The sequence below is a fragment of the Enoplosus armatus genome, chromosome 7, assembly GCF_043641665.1.
Source record: "Enoplosus armatus isolate fEnoArm2 chromosome 7, fEnoArm2.hap1, whole genome shotgun sequence".
NCBI lineage: Eukaryota > Metazoa > Chordata > Actinopteri > Centrarchiformes > Enoplosidae > Enoplosus > Enoplosus armatus.
In genome coordinates this window covers 7,840,954-7,857,821 of record NC_092186.1, presented here as the reverse complement: position 1 = coordinate 7,857,821, position 16,868 = coordinate 7,840,954, and the positions used below count along the sequence as shown (strand labels likewise).

Here is a 16,868-nt window from a genome sequence, read left to right as displayed (position 1 = left end):
ACACAGACCGTCACCGTCAAAACACACACCCATTTGTGTTGCAGAGTCCACCAACACATCTATATTCCAGGATCCAGGCAGGTTATTTAGTTAACGTTCATTACACTCAGCTGGTTTCTCTCATGTTTTATTTACCTATTTTTTTACACTCTTGCTGTGGCAGTAACACAGGCGCAGATTGAGCGGAGGACCTCTGGCCTTCGTTGCTTTTGTCCCCCTCCAGCTTGCGTCACACAGGCAGAAGGAGTTCACTGTGAGAGCCTCTTCATAAACTGTCTGTTTCTTGGCACTTATGTAACTCAGAATGGCCTCTGCATGTATCCGAAAGCTCTGTCCTCATGAAAGGCTCTCACCTTTCCTCATGGACAGTCAACAGTGCAGCTTCACTGCCAGTGTCCTTCACTGTGATTGGGTAGGTTTTTTCAGAGAATAATAGGTCAGGAGCATAAAGGTTAGTCAATGAAAGTTCAAGACACTTTTTTTTCTTTAGAGGTCGTAATTATTTTCGGAGCCAAATACATAGACAGAAATGAAAGAAACAGGCAGTAGAGTGAAAGACATATTCTTGGGCAAAAGCTTTTCAACAACAGGGATTTTCATGTCCTTCTCTTTTTGTCTTTTGTTGCTTGTGTCTCCTTTGAAATGTGTTGATTGAGGCTTTTATTTTTTGCAACTCTTACATAAGTCATTTATACAATCATGAAGCCATGAGGCACAAAGCCTTATTCTTTCTGGAAGAGTTGGATCTCTTGTGTTCAGCGGGATAGTGAGAAAGAAATGTTAGAAATGTATTGAGTATTGAGGAGTATTTCATCCATTTTTATGCTACTTCAAATATTTTAGCCACATATATTATGTGTATGCTGTATTCAGCAATAAACAGTAATCCCTAAAGGAAAGGTTTGACATTTTGGTAAATAGGTTTATTTGCTTTTTTTTCAGAGAGTTAGATGATTTCCCGTTCAGCCTCAGATGCAAAAGCTAAATCTGAGGGGGGTTTCTCTCTAATCGTCAAAAGGTTTCAATGCTTTCAATGCTTACTCCGTCTCAGTGCAGATAAATAAGAGTAAAAATAATGTCATCTTTGTCAATACTTACTTGACAAGTACTTACGTAATACTACTGTCTGTGACTGTAAGGGTGTGTGTTGCATGCATGTGAGCAGCATTGTGTTGCCGTTAGGACAGAACTGTCTTTCCCTTATCCTCCTGAAGTATGATAATGATTTCATATAATAGGTGAACAGCGTGACATCTTCCAGCTACTGGCTGTTCTTGAGAAACATCAGAAATCCTTCAGCCTCTCTCAGCACACATCCCCTCCACCAATGAAGCCAATACCTGTCGGTCAAGATGTCTTCCTCCTCCCCTGGGTTCACACCTAAGTGAGAGGTTTTGACTTCAGCCAGAACCTCTTACTCTTGCCCCTTTTTCAGTATAGGTCATGTTAAGTTGCTGATTTTATTTCTCAAAAAGCCTGGAATAAGACTGGTGGGATCAGACGTTTTCTTCCTAGCGTGTTTGTATGAGTGCCACTGAGCACTGTGTGCTATTAGCTTCAGTGAAAAGCTTTCACTCTGCATTTAAGTGGAGGATTATGTTGACAATAGCAAATGGATTTAGTAATATAAATGAGAACATCACAGTTTCTCAGATGGTTCCAATCACGCTCTGTTTATTCCAGTTATAATTAATCACACCAGCAGACAGCAGCACTCGTATGCCTTTGCTGTCACATGTATATTTGTTGCATGAAGATTGCACATTTCCTGAGCACATGTCGTGCTGTGAGGAACTGAACGCTGTAGAATTTCCTGGGAAAAAATCATCAATGAATGAGTGACGGAGGCTGTAGCAGCTGGAGTCTAATGCTTTCTATTGACCCACACGAAGGGGGGGGGGGGGGGGGGGGGGGGGGGCTTGATTGATAGCAATTTTATTGCTGTGACAATTTCATACATATGATGTATCAACATGGCTTCAACCACTACCACCTCAGCTGAACTGCAAATACTGTGAAGCAAAACTAAATGGTCAGTTCACCCAAATGACAAAGACCATATTTTCTAATTTACCCCCATAATCTAGTCAAAATTATATTTAAAAACAAGTTGCATCTTATTTCAATCCTTTAAAGGAATAAAGTGACTTCCCTGGAGTATTGTCGTCACTGTGAGTTTGCCAGACGACCAGCAGGGACTTCAGGAAGTCAAGGTCCCTTGCCAAGAAGTTTTCTAGCCCATAACCTCCCGTCAAACCAAAAAATGTCATCTTTACACTTCTTTAAATCTCTGTACAGCCTGAACAAATAAGGGACATGTTAATTTGTGAGGGGAACATGCTGTACTCTTTAAAAAGAGTACATTGCACGTGCTGATTGAAATTTAGCACTGTGTTTTTATTTTTAGGGATTTAAATGAGATGCATAGTACATCTTCATAATTTTGACCACATTATTCCAAAGACATTCCAGTCTGTTCTGTTCTCTGCTGTCTTTCTCTGTGTGTCTGTTTGATGTTGTCACCGTGTTGTTTTGGAACATTAATTTGTTCATCCACCTCCACGCCAAGAAAACCTGTGGGGAAACTGATACTCACATGTGAGGATGTGTGTGTGTGTGTGTGTGTGTGTGTGTGTGTGTGTGTGTGTGTGTGTGTGTGTGTGTGTGTGTGTGTGTGTGTGTGTGTGTGTGTGTGTGTGTGTGTGTGTGTGCGTGCACACATGTTTGTGTGTACAGACGAATATTTAAGCACTGGCATTATCATATGACTAATTCTAATATTGTTTTCATCATGTTGGTGTTTGTGGTGGTGATTTAATAGGATTGCTTTTGGCTTTTTGAATAGCAGATGAAAATGGAGTGTGCGTGACTGTGGGTAGGATTCGTTGTTTATGCCCGCGATGCTGTTGGTTGTGTGTTATTTAGCCGGAGGTGAATCACTAATGTGTTTACTCCCAGCTCAGTTTGGGCAGGCTGACCCATGCAGCAAAATCATGTTGGCAGGGGTAAATGTTAGTTGATATAATTTGTGATTTATACAACGTGGACGGCAGGATTTCCCTAGGCCTAATTTGGCTGCTCCTCAGGGACTAGAGGAGTGGGAGGCTGTGAGGCATCAGCTAAGAATGATACATACTGATGCTCCATATTGAGGTGAGAGGATGCCTGTGGGCAGAAACACCTGGATGCATTAGCATTTGGACAACATTATTTTTGTTAGTGTGTAGGTGTGTATATTTATTGCTTAAATCAACAGTTTGGTAGATGGAGTCTCTGCTGTGTGTTCAGATGTTTCTTTGACAACTTCCAAAGCTCACATTTTGGCATATAGCCCCGATGTGTCACTAACTCTGGCCTTATCCAGTGTTGCAGTCCTGGAAGATATTCAGCCCGTTTATTTTAAAACTTTTGCTATTCGGAGTACTCATATAAATCTCTGCCAAGTCTTATCTGGGTCTTTATTGTTCTCTGAGACAGCAAACTTCACTCCCATGAAGAAAAAAAGTCTTGAATTCTTGATCCGCTGGCTTTGAGGTCTATAAATGGTACATTACTGTATGTCCTGGATAACTTGGCAGAAAAAGCTGAGTCCCTGTTACTGTTAAAGAGCTTAGTTTTTTTTTTTTCATGGATCACCTTTTAAGAATTTATGAGGCTTTAGTTGAGGCTCAGCTCCTTCAAGGACATCAACATTTTATGGAAAGTCCAGTTTTTCACTGTAAAAATTACCAGGAAGAATAATGAAATATTGTGCTTGTGAAAGCTAAGCTGCTCATAACTATGGAAACGTGAGCCAGGTGCTGTTGACTGTTTTGGAGAAGCAGGTTATGTTCATGTGACGGTGTCAATATGTTTATGTTCATAGGAAAAGTTTTTTAAAAAAAGACTGTTTTTTACCAGCATGTACACACTCAGCTTAATCAAATCTAAGCTCAAATATGGCCGACCTTCAGCATTCGTCAACACGGCCTTAACATCTTCTATTGCTGGGAAAACAAGAGTCTACAGCCATGTTAGCAGCTGCTTAGACACAGCGGTGCTTTGAGCTAAATGCTAACATGCTCACAATGACTATACTTACATGGTGATGTTTAGCAGGTATAATGTCTGCCATGTTCACCATCTCAGTTTAGCATGTTAGAATGCTAACATTGGCTAATTAGCACAAGACAGGTACAAGGGTAAACTAAGTTGTCATTCAAGACTAGTTGTTGAGACATTGAGCCAAAACACCGATGTGAACCTCATGGTGGCACTAGGGGAAAAGTCAGTACGATATATTATCACAGAACATGAATGTCTGTACAGAATTTCATGGGAATCGTCTAATAGTTGATGAGATATTTCAGTTTGGACCAAACTGGTGGACCGACTGAGCGAGATTTCCATCCCTAGAGGCACGCCACCACATGGCTAAAAAATACACAGACCTTGCTGTGACTGTTTTTCAATGTGCTGAAGAAATACTGACTGACTAGTATCACAATTGTGACATAATGGTGGTTTGGATAGTTTTGTTGGTACCATTGAGGGAAAGGTGTTTTCAGACACAACACTGGCAGGTGTTGATTCTCTCCCTTTTAGGTGCTGTTTTTAGCCACATCGAACAGTGCAGGGTATTTTTTCCATCCTGATTGCAGCAGTGATCAAGCTCCTCTCGCCAGAGCTGTTTATAACTCCACTGTCTCTCACACCCACGACCATTCACATAAACATGCAGAGGCTAAAAGAAGGGCTCTCTGTGGAAAACACACAGCTCTTCAATCACATTTACACACATATTCATAGGCAGATTGTTTACTGAAGAACATCACACTTGACACATCTATAAATATAAAAGCTGTGATGTCTGTGGGGGTATTTTTGGGTGTTAGCTAAATATGGTGTTCAAGTTTGTTGTTTGGTGTTTTGCAGGCGACCTATCGTCCTTTCCTGCGGCAGATCCTGGAGGAAGTCTTCCACCCTGACAGACTTGAATGTCCCGACATCGAGCACATGTCCGGAGGTCTCACGGACCTGCTCAAGACCGGCTTCAGCATGTTCATGAAGGTCAGACATTGCTCACAATCACACACACACAACCATTTTTATGTAATGGGGTCAGCTCTGTCACATCATCTTAAACCTACCTTTGCCATCTACCTGCTGTAAACAATGAGGTGCCTTCTTCTATTGCTTGAACTTGACCTGATTTGACAATTTGCTGAGTGAGTTTCTCATGTCTGCACTCACAGTATGCAGTGTTTACTCTAGTAGGCCACTTAAACCCTATGTAACTATTTACCCACCACTTTTAATTCTTCCTAACCACAATCCTACCCTTACACACAGATGTTCCACACTTCTTACAGTAATTTGACCAACAGATCAAAAGCCTTAACATTTCACTCGGCCTGTTCTATAATCATCACTGCACAAATAATTGCAAAAATTGTCACGGAATACAGTTACTGATCCTGCAGTCAGGAGCTGAAAGAAAAACACTAGTACAGAGACCATTTGCACAACGATCACACTTTATAGGTCAAACAGCCACGTGTCTCCACATGGAGTTTCCAGCTGCTTCTTTTCATTTCACATTTACAAAGCACAGTTTGCTTCACTACATGGGCCCAACAGCCCCCACTGTTGGCGCACCAGCAATTACTTGGCCTGGATAATTGGCCAAGTGGTGGCGCTGTTCGTAGCTCGTTTGAGGAGGCCTGTCTTGACCCGAGGGATCCAGACAAAAGACAATTTTCCTTCTGACCCTCATGGTTCATAAGTTACCAGCAGAAATGTAAACTGCGTCATAAATCAGCGCTCACAAACATTATTAAAGGCAAAGAAATAATCAGACATCTGTAATCATCTGACCCATTAAAGGTTTGACTTTCGATTTAGAAATTTAGAAATGTAATCCTCAGATGACACCAGCCCCATGTGGTCCAGGTACACGAGGAGCACGAGCTTAACAGGAACAGAAACACTGGAAGAGAAACAGATAGTCTGTCACAGTATTTCAATAACAAGAAACCCCTTAATTCCATGTTAATCCATTTTAACCAAAATGTCACCTTTTAAAACAGTGCAGTTGGATTGGAAGAGAGTGGAAAATTGTGTGCAGTAATTATAGACAATTTGTTGTTAATAAGCTGCTTGATTGATTATCAATTGGCTCATTCTTCCAATCATTCATTTAGATATTCATTCATTCTTTTACAGCTTCAGAGGGCGACACAAAGACCTGGATTTTTGGGTTATGTTAATATTTTGGCCAAATGTTTTTCTCCAACAAACACATAGTTTTGGCCTTGCGGGTAATGTATATCCACCGCAGAGCAGATCACTATCTGCAGTCTGATTTTCCCACATCTGGGCCTGCTTAAACTGATGATTACCCAGGGGGAGGAATTAGACTGGTTGTGTAACTGTGGCCTGGTTTTACACAAATTAAGAAACTTGGCCCACGAACCACCAACTCAGACAGACTAAAGCTATAAACCTGAACTTGGAGCATTGTATAGGAGCACAGTGTACACCCTTTATACAATAAAACAACCCAATAAAACTTCTATTTTTAACCACAGGGCCTACTGTGTGCTCTGCAGTTTGTATTATTATACACACTGGATCCCGCTGTCTGGACCATGACCAAGTGAGAGCTTGTGCGCTGTTGCTTTATCTGTCATAGCCTGTAACCAAAGGGTGTACGTGCGAGTTTGTGTCTGGTGGTCTCCCATGTTTAGTCTTTGTTTAGACAGAGTCCCAGTTGTACAGGAGATCTGGCTCCTGCTCTGACTAACACCAGCAACCAAATATATGTTTTAAATACAATTTGTTATTTGCCACAGAATATATTCAACTTGGTTTTTTACTGACAATGCAGTGAGGTACTGGCCAGGGTTGAGCTGTTGTATTGCCCCATTCTTTTTATCAGGCAAAGTTACAAGTCATGCTTTAAAAATAGTTTTAGTAGCCTGAATAAACTTAAATGTGTTACAATTTATTTAGGTTTTATTTCACTTTTCATTTTTATGAAATGAAAAAATGCTACAGTCAGAGGATGAACAAGGTGTCGCCATCTTGGTTTTTTGGAACCAGAGGGGACCATATTTGGACAAGAGGGTAGAGATGCACTCTGCACGCCCACCTATACCTGACTGCATCTGGCTCCTGGCTACGATGTGTGAAGTAGCTGCTTACAAAGTTAGCATGTAAATATACTTACCAGAAATGAACAGTTGACTTCTAGAGTATCTTTTAGTGCAGCCGAATGCTGACTTGTCAATCACAAGGTAGCCACACCCTAAAGCACACTCTGCTTCATCATTTATTTTACTCTGAATGGGAACATAATTTACAAGATGAACATCATGCTATGTTGAAGAAGATTTGAAACTAGTGATTGAGACCATAAACTCATTAGGAAAATGTTTACTGAGGTAATCAAGTGAGAAATACGGCCATTTTGTCATAGACTTCTATACTATCGGACTTATCTTCGCCCCCTGTGGGCCATTAGAAAGAATGCAGATTTAAGGCACTTCCACATTGGCTTCACTTCTCAGACCTGGAGGTTGGCACTTGCAGTTGCATGTCATAGCACTGCTACTCACTTGAAGGTGGGAAACAGTACTAAAATAGCCGTTCTGGAAATTCACTTTTATTTATTTTTGGTTTGTTTGTTTGTTTGTTGACTCCTCACAACAAAAAGTCGTTGGTTTGAATCCACTGACAGGCAGTCAGAGTGGATGAATGAAAATCATCTGAATGTGTTCTAAGATGATCTATGTGTGCAGCGAGACCTGATGGATGAGAGAAAATCTGGATCCTCACGCTGAACCAGTTAAGAACCACTAGTAGAGTAGATGTCCCGCCTTAGACAAAAGCAGCTCCCTGCCAGCAGCTTGATATTTTAAAAGAATTTTTATTGAGTGAGCGGCGTCTCTAAGAAAGCCTGTGGATGTATTTTATCATCAGGACATTCACACCTCATCTCTACTCACTTCCATAATCCCCTTCCTCCCTCCCTGTCCACCCGCATGGCAGCACACATGGTTCAGACACATGGAGCTGCAGTGTGTCTTCAGATACAGCGAACATGCATGTGGTGCCACGGAATCCGTCTTGAAAACATACAACAAAATATAACATGAGAAGAACACACTAGAAAACATTTGTTCTCACATTTTTTCCCGCAAAACACATGTTGAATCATCCTTGCCATGCTTCACCCCAGCCTGCTGGAGCTTCACGTGTACAGCCACCCTCGCCTCGGGTCCGCCCCCTGCAGCTTTGATTGCTCGGTTAGCATTCACAGGCGGCAGACGTGTCCTGACTGCTGCTCGCTGAGCCAATAACACAAAGCCATTATTCCCCAGACAACCAATCACGCTCAGCAGAAACACCAGACTTTACCCTGCTGTTAAAATGTGTCTTTTAGAGACAGTTAATGCAGCTTCATGCTGTACTAGCAAATGTTTGAGTGAGTCTGTGAGAGCTTTCTGACACAGGCGATGGGGAACATGTTGTTTGTGTGTCTGCATGTGTTGTATTAGAGCGTGTGTGTGTGTGTGTGTGTGTGTGTGTGTGTGTGTGTGTGTACGCCTGCTTACATGTCCACGTGTCAGCCATCATAACACCGGGGTGAGAAGACATCAGCCACTGAGCCTTGTTTGGAGTTGTGTCCTGGTAGAGTCCACTCTCATCACCACAATATCAGACAAGCGTCCAGCTGAGCAGTGACTCAGCATCAAGACACAGAGACAACCACAGATGATAATATGAAGAGGAAATGATTAAGTGTTCCCTGGACAGAGCGGGTTTGTTGATCACATTGACTGTTTTATAATCAGGAACAGAATCGACACCTTATATGGCCTTTCAAATACACTGACCAATCACAATGTCCCGTCTTAACTCCAGGTGAGTCGTCCACATCCCAGCGACAACCCTCTGCTCTTCCTCTTCCTGGTTGGTGGAGTCACGCCCTCAGAGCTTCGTCTCATCAAAGAGATTGTTGCCACTCACAAACCAGGGACCCAGGTGAGTGGGCAAGAGTCTGCACATTTCTGCATAATCATTGAGTTTCCCTTATATATTCTCTCACTCTTCCAACTCTGTCTGCACTAACTGCACGGAGTAAAAGGCCTGTGGGGTTGATGTAAGCTAAGAAACTAGAAAAGCTTTTACTGAATCTGTGCAAGACTTGACTGTACTTTCATGTTTTAGGCCCCTCTGAAAGCAGTTAGTGGATAATTTAAGCAGTAGGGTGCACTCAGCTCAGAGATGAGCACTAAAAGTAGTTTTACTGTATGTTGTCGTTTTAACAGAAAACATATATTAAAGTAATACTGAAAATATATAAATATGAAGTAATCTTGATATAACTTTTAAACTTTTCTGACTTTTACACTTAGTTGTAATGCAGTTCAGTGCTTTAAGATATAAACTGAAACTAGGTGTATTTTGATATTGCTTATCCCTGCATATACTGTGTTGCGTTGTGGTGGTAACTCATTTTGAGGTACTTGTGATTTACAAGTATTTGTATTCCTTTGTGCGCTATCTCTACTCCACTACTTTTCAGATAGAAATATTATGTTTTCAACTCCATTCATTTGACAGCTATAGTTACTTGTTCCTTTAGATTTTACGTACACATAAAACAGATGATCAAATTCAAAAATATTAAAATATAATTTAAGATATAAATACACAACAGTATGAACAATGGTTAATATATGTAGGTTAGGCATATATAAGCATCTTGCTTCTGCCTGAGCCTGTTCAGTCACTATTTACATACATAGACTGTTGATTTTGTCTATATATACAAAAAAAAGGTACGACTACTAAATATTAGCAACATTAAAATGCGGCTTACATATTAATGCATCAGTAAAAATAATCCAGTATTATACAACATTGAGAGGGGTAATTCGCCCTGCATAATTATTACTTTTACTTTTAATACTTTGTGTACATTTTGGTGATAATGCAGTTATGATTCTTTACCCTTATGTACTTACTCACTATGATTCTATATTTGTAAGTACGTTTTAAAGACCTTTTACCTGCAATAGTAAAATAGTAATGTTGGAACGATAGAGACGATGGAGTTTAAGTTGAAGGTTGTGTGAAAGGCTGCTGTTTATTAGAAGGCTTTGATTCCAATGAATGAACATTCAGATAAATGAAAATACAAATACACTGTGAAACATTTCGCTAATGGAGCTCTGGCTCAGTCAACCAGTAGACAACAAAGTGCATCTCTAACCCAAGTTCCTTCTACTTTACCTTCCAGATGGATATATTATTGATGTATCAATTGAAAACATTGCAGATGCAGATTATGTGTGGGTGAATCGTCAATATCCACTTCACAAATCTTTGTTATTCTATCACAAGCAGCGTGTAGGAAGGTGCATGTTGCTGCTGATGACTCATTAAACTTTTCTCCAAAAGCATTCACGTTCCTTTAGAAATGGCAAACTGCCAAACGCTTAACCCTGTAAACCAAACATGAAAATGGAGTTTACTGAATTTAACTGACATCGAATTGAATTGAGCCATAAAACATCAAACAATCAGAGATAAAGATGAGGAGAGACTCGGTGGCCCTCGGAGGGAAGGTGTACTGACTGACCACCTTCAGACAGATCTCAGACTGGCCCAGGCAAGAATGCGACTGAGTGAACGAACATAAACGCTGACCTACATACACAGGTGGCTCAGATCAGGCGTAGAGGTGAGAGTGCCATCTGATCTTTACACGTATTAACACAGTAATTGCATCCAGGAGATGCTGTGTTGTCTGCCTGTGTGCTGATTACATATGCAGTCCACACCGACGCACAAAACATGCAGATGAATGCGTTTCCTCTGTGTGAGAGGAGAGGGAGATCATTCTGGGTAATGTGGGTTTGTCTTAATAAAAGGCTTTGAGAAGGAGGCCAGAGGCAATGAAAGGCCTGAGCGAGGATCAAAGCCTTCCATCTGTAATCAGGAAAACTGAATAAAGACGAGCCTATACAATAACCTGCTGGCCCACACACATACACACTGACCTCCGCGCACATACATGCTCAACATACTGTATACAAGGAAGTGTGTGTACGCATGATGGCAGATGTCTGTGGACCAAAGTTTTGGTCCTGCACATGGACGAAATTCCTCTAAAACTGACTCTGCCACTACAAACAGGCGCTTTGCCAATTTTAGTTGCTGACCCAGAGTTAAAGCAACAGCGCTGCAGAGAAACAGAGCTTCTCTGTTATATAACATGAGAGGACTTCAACTAAAGTAACTTAGGGTTTTTCATCTGCATCAAAATATACGTAAAGATAGAAAATCATGGGATATATATGTTTTTTTTAATTCATAAAAAGTGCAGCAGTTAATGAGAAACCCCCAAAATCTTCAATGTTGCGTTGTTAAAAAATAAGATAATCCAGTATCCACATCAAATTCAACCACTAATTTCTTGGGTCCTTGCCAGTCTTTCCATCTATTTTCATTTTTTAAGTGAAACTCTGTCTTTTTCAGTGTCAAACTCTCACCCCCCTGTTGACTTGACAGGTGAATGTAAAAAGTTTGTGCCGATAGTTTGCATAGAAAAAAGACTGCACAGCTTGAATTCCCAGTTGGTAACAAATGTATTCTAAAGCCCTTTTCAGACATGTACATTATTACGTAAATGTGATGGCAATCTTAGGTGTTGCTCTCATGACTGAATAAGCACCTTAAGTCACTTTTACATTGTTTTATTGTTTGTTTTCAATATCAGTACCCAGGACTTCCTGGAAAGCAGCATTGATTCTGACTGGATTATCCTGGTGAAATAAAGTAAAGTGAAATAAAGTTACTGGGCGACAAAAACAATCGCAGTAATAATCAGACGAGTACTCGATCCCTATATTTTTAATTTTCATCTCTGCCAACGGCATGGATGAATGAATGAAAAAATATCCTGCAAAATGCTTCACATAGAGACTCAGTATGTTGCATTGTGTTCTTGTGCACAATCGAACATCATGAAGCTTATACAATAACACACGCATCCTGACCTCAGCAATACACTGTATAGAAAGTGATTAATACAGTATAATAAATGATGGAATTGATAGAAAAGGTATTCGGGGATTCCCTGTCGTCAAAATTGAAGGCTTCAACAGAAATATCACTTTTAAAATCCGTCAGTGATGCAGCCCGTGAGAGAGCTGAGGACACTTCTCTTCCTTCTTTTACTCACTAGTGTTTCCCAGCATTGACAGTGTGGTGGTTCTTTCATGTCTGAATAAAGATTTTCACCTACCAAAAAGATTTTTTTGAGATAATACGCCACCTAGAAAATCAGTCAAACAATGAAAACAAACCACCCACAGCGAAACCTCCGTGGCGGAAGTGATTAAATCAAATTAACAAAATAACCAGCTGCCAAGGCACCTGATTCATGCACCTTGTTGATTGCCAATTTGCACATTACTCTCCCCACCACTCACATCTGCTTCATTTATAAGTGTCGAGTTACACACTGTGGTCCACTTTAACCTTAATGAGTGTATTGTTGCTCTGCTCCAGGTGCTGGTTTTGTCCACCAGATTACTGAGGCCGACGGATATCGCCGAGCTGCTCTTCGCCACCCAAAGGCTGGTGCCTGATATCGGTGTCTAAAAAGGCCCGTCACGTGGAAAAGCGCGCATGCACACGTGGAAAGACACATGCGTCGCCATTGTCTCGACACGTCGTCAGGTGTGAGCCGAGCTTGAGTAATGAGATTCACTGTTAAAAGCTGCGAGTGGAAATCAAGGGAACGATACGCAGATGAAGCAACATTCCTCTCCTGTTTATGTCAGTGTGTCTGGTTGGATTTCATGCAAACTGTAAAGTAATGATATAAAAGTAGGAGACAGAAAAGAAAATGTTTGTTTTTTGTGTGTCAATGTCCCTTCTTTGCTGCCCAACAGAAGGACTCAGGTACTGCTTGCATCAAATGTTAATACAATAAAATCAGTTCGTTTTCAAACACAGTCTTGTGATGCTGTCTTTGGTTTGCATATGCAATACATCAGGCTCGCTTGTTAGCTGTTTCGACAAGCAGGCCACGTGTGAGTGTGTGTGTGTGTGTGTGTGAACTCAAGGAAGGTGTGCTCTTGTGGTGGAAAGAGCACACACTCTGTTAGCATCCATTCACACCTCGCCACATCATATGGTGACAAATGAGAGCGGGATAATTAAGTCATTTCACGCTGTCTGCTAAGGCCAACAATGTGCTCACCTCCTGGGCCCCTACACTCTCCCATACGCTCTTTATTCTCTCCAATGTGAATCGCCTCGGCTGGAGCTCAGTAATTTTACCCACCTACACACCTGAATCAATTGTGAACACAAAAGACTCCCACATTGTCAAACAGACACAGGCAGGGAGTGTAGTGATCCAGTAAATCCTGCATTTTGAGGTTCCTCTGACAGATTGGAACAGGATATTCAGGATTCAATAATTAAGTTCTGGACTGTAAATAAACTGAGCTCTTTTTGTTTTATTGGAAGAGTGCTTAATATCATTTTCTCCTCGTCTTCTGGGAGCTTGCGATTCTCAGAAGAGATCCTAATAAAAAACTAACAAACTCTTCCGGCGCTGTCGGCTCAGGCTATTTCATCAGCTTTTTTTCTTAAATTGATTTAGGAATTTTAGCTGTACACAGATCTCGAGACCTGAGAAGCAGCTGTACAGTCATGCTTCTATTGTCTTCGATGCTATTCATTAATGCTGTTATCAAAGCATTTGTTCCCAGATAGGTCAGACTACCTGTTTCTGCGTGAGTCATCCACTTCACAGCAGCAGTGCTGTTTCTCATGGTGTTGTGGAGACGCATAAGACCCAGAAAGTGAAAGTTTTGAAGTGCAAACTGATAAATGAAAAACCAGAGACATAGTCAAATTCATCATCATTTTATTGTGAACGAAACGTGAATTTGTAACAAATAAATTACAATAGGCCCTTTGGATTATTCCTTTTTATAAAGTGCATCAGTGATAATAACCGCCACATGCTACATACTGTGTCTGCTGCCCCACTACAACCCCCCCCCCCCCCCTCCTCCTCTCATCATTACGTCATGCACAATGATGGTTCTGGATGCTGCAAATATGCAGGTGTTGACATACAAGAGACAAGAGAGTACACACACACACCTGCACAGAGCCCCTGGCTCAGTTAGCTGGTATAATACTACCAGCATTTAGCTGTGCCATGTAGTGACAGTCTGAATAAACAACCGCCACAATGGGCAGCACAGCTAAAAATAAGTGTCCTTCAGAGCTGCTGTTGCCAGGAGAGTTTGATTTACAGTCTTTCCTATGCAGAGAGTCTGTGGTTCAGTCAGACTCACACGGCTGCTCCTGTGACCTGAGGGCTCATTTCTACTCCTGAACAGATGAACCTCCTCACACATGGTACCTGACAGGCACCTGCCCACTTAGAGGTCATTATTACCTCTGTAAAGATTCGGCCTACAGCTGTGTAGACCCTACCACTGTTCGTTTCACCCCTGCCCTCTTCAGTCAGACTGGTACAGGACTTCAATGGAGAAGCAAGAATCTTCTGTCCTCATTTCTTTTCCACCTTCAATGGTTCTTTCTTTCTGTGGCCACCCGGGACCATTTTCAACTTCTAGTCCTCCTCACACAGAGGTGACAGTCCTGACCTTCGCCGACAGTGCTTGCTTGAAGCGCCTCTTCAGGTCTTGCATGTTGGGAGACTTTGGCCTGGGGATGAGGGGCGAGCGCTTCTTCTCCGTGGCAGCGCTGGCGACGTTGTGTGAGGAGTTGGGTGCAGGAGGCGGCTGCTTGGCTAGCTGGCAGCACAGCCTGTGGAAAGCCATGTGCACCTGGCTGTAGTCCTCGCTGGCAGACACTTCATAGAAAGAGCAGCCCAGAGTTCCCGCCAGCAAAGGGCCCTGCTCGGAGTCGACCCGCCTCAGGTGCAGCAGGTCCACCTTATTGGCCAGAAGGATTACGGGGGGCATGTTGGCGCCGCCAGCACGAACAACCAGCTGGTGCAACTGATCGATCAAATCAAAGCTACGGCGGTCCGTCACAGAGTACACCAGCACCACTGCGTCAGCCCACTGGATGGAGCAGGTCACATGGTCCGGTAGACTGATACCGTTATCAGTCAGCTGGGAAGGGAAAGAAAGAGGGAGACACATTAAAACACAACCCAGCACACTCAGAGAAACATGTGAAGCATTTTCTGTCCTTAACTAAAGGATGAAACAGAATTCAGACCAGATCAAACGCTCCCCGACTTCATGCAACTGATCTTTAGTCATGACTGGAATGCTGACTGAGGCAGACAAGAGCTATAGGGTTACTCCTCCAGAACAGGGAGGTGTGGGTGACTGAGGAGTCTGGATCAGGGTATCATTTACCCTGGCCTCAGACATCCATTAGCCTAAATGGGAGATTAGACAGCCAGACTGAAGGGCTCTACTTCATGAGAAAATATACATACACTCTCATCTTTGGGTTTTGGACCGATGCCCAGTCAAGAGAGGCTTAGATGATGCTGACAGTCAGACAGCAAATTAGATTATAATATTTTTGTATTGGATTATTCTCAGTTTTTAAGCAGATTTCCATGTGTTGTCAGACCAGAGGACATAAACTGTAATCTGTAATGTCTGTTTTCTGTCTGAGATTTTTAAAGAGAGAGAGAGGAGGAGGATCTTACCTCCACACCAGGAGTGTCTTGAACCTGGATGGTCACTTGCTCTCCATCCACCTGGACTTCTCTGGAGTACAGATTACCTGCACACGCAGAAGAAACAAAACGCATTTTAGTTTCACCGTCCTAGAGAGCCAATGTAGCTCATTTCACCCTCAAACACGACACTGCTCAGTTACTCACCAGCATTTCTCTCATAGTCTCCGATGAAGCGCCTCGTTAGGAATCTCACCACGAGCGCTGAAATAAAGGAAAAGCACAATGTTAGACAATAAGACAGAGTAGAAGACAGAATAAGTCGCTGTGAGTAAGGCTTTTATTCGTTTTCTTACCTGTTTTGCCAACTCCGCTGCCTCCTATCACAGCCATTTTAATGACCCGGTTGGGGACCGAGTATTCAGGTGCTGGATACTCCGCAATCGTCGTCATGTTTTGGATGAGACGCATTTTTTTTCTTCTTCCGTTTGTCAATTCCGTCCGAGAAAGCAAAATGTCGACAAAACAATGTTAGTGTCGCTGGTCACAAAGCCTTCAGACAAATATGATGAAGTTAATCCTGTATCACTCCCGAGGTGGCTCAGTAAGGAAATAAGTCAACAGTAGCTCGGTGCAGAGGATGAGGAGGAAGCGCAACGAGTGAATGCGACGTCGGAGAAGAGCTCGCGGCTTTTATAAGGCTCGAGCGGCGGTCGCATCTGATTGGGCGCTGGTGATCCCCCCCCTCCCTCGTGCGCCCCCGCCTACACGTGGATATGCAAGCTATACACAAGCAAGAAATCCGCCTGCAACAGGTGGGACCTCTAGCTGGGTGTCCTGACAAAACACCCTTTCTTTCTTTTGGAAGCGGAGACGGAAAAAAAAGCCTCTTTTTTTTGGTTTACAGCGACTTGACGGTTATCATGTAATAGAAAGATAAAACTCACAAAAATGAATCTTATTTTACAGTGAAACATCAAAATCACAATTTCCCCATAAGTAAACAACAAATAGTTAATTCACATCCTGAAAATACAACAGCCTTTTTTTTCTTATGTTCAGGTGTCTCAACCAAAACAGCACAGTTTTGTGTGGAATCACAGGATGCAGATGGATCCTGCTCAACCTCCCGGTGCCTTGTTGCAGCCTGTAACCTGTTCAGACATGCCCCTACACTTGT

The 16,868-nt window shown here is 42.2% G+C and overlaps 2 protein-coding genes across 2 annotated transcripts in view; one reads left to right on the top strand and one right to left on the bottom strand.

Moving 5' to 3' along the window:
* scfd2 (sec1 family domain containing 2) overlaps nucleotides 1-13,013 on the top strand; it is an 83,728-nt gene extending 70,715 nt beyond the window's left edge. The window contains exons 7-9 of the mRNA XM_070909334.1: nucleotides 4,915-5,049; nucleotides 8,908-9,027; nucleotides 12,565-13,013. Coding sequence (XP_070765435.1) covers nucleotides 4,915-5,049; nucleotides 8,908-9,027; nucleotides 12,565-12,657 — 348 coding nt within the window. The 3' untranslated portion in view covers nucleotides 12,658-13,013. The remainder of the gene's footprint in view (nucleotides 1-4,914; nucleotides 5,050-8,907; nucleotides 9,028-12,564) is intronic.
* A 945-nt stretch (nucleotides 13,014-13,958) lies between these two features.
* On the bottom strand, nucleotides 13,959-16,335 carry rasl11b (RAS-like, family 11, member B). The gene is made up of 4 exons (XM_070909147.1): nucleotides 16,045-16,335; nucleotides 15,896-15,952; nucleotides 15,719-15,795; nucleotides 13,959-15,164 (listed from the first exon to the last, which is right to left on the bottom strand). The coding sequence occupies exons 1-4, from the start codon at nucleotides 16,157-16,159 to the stop codon at nucleotides 14,667-14,669; spliced, it is 747 nt and encodes a 248-aa protein (XP_070765248.1). The 5' UTR covers nucleotides 16,160-16,335; the 3' UTR covers nucleotides 13,959-14,666.
* Between the last annotated feature and the right edge of the window lie 533 nt (nucleotides 16,336-16,868).

Bases quoted from the DNA above. Each gene is read 5' to 3' on its own strand.
- rasl11b (XM_070909147.1), bottom strand. From the start codon at position 16,159: ATGCGTCTCATCCAAAACATGACGACGATTGCGGAGTATCCAGCACCT. The intron at 15,953-16,044 runs GTAAGAAAACGA...CCTTTATTTCAG, and splicing joins CAGCGGAGTTGGCAAAACAG to CGCTCGTGGTGAGATTCCTA. The intron at 15,796-15,895 runs GTGAGTAACTGA...CTGCGTGTGCAG, and splicing joins AGACTATGAGAGAAATGCTG to GTAATCTGTACTCCAGAGAA.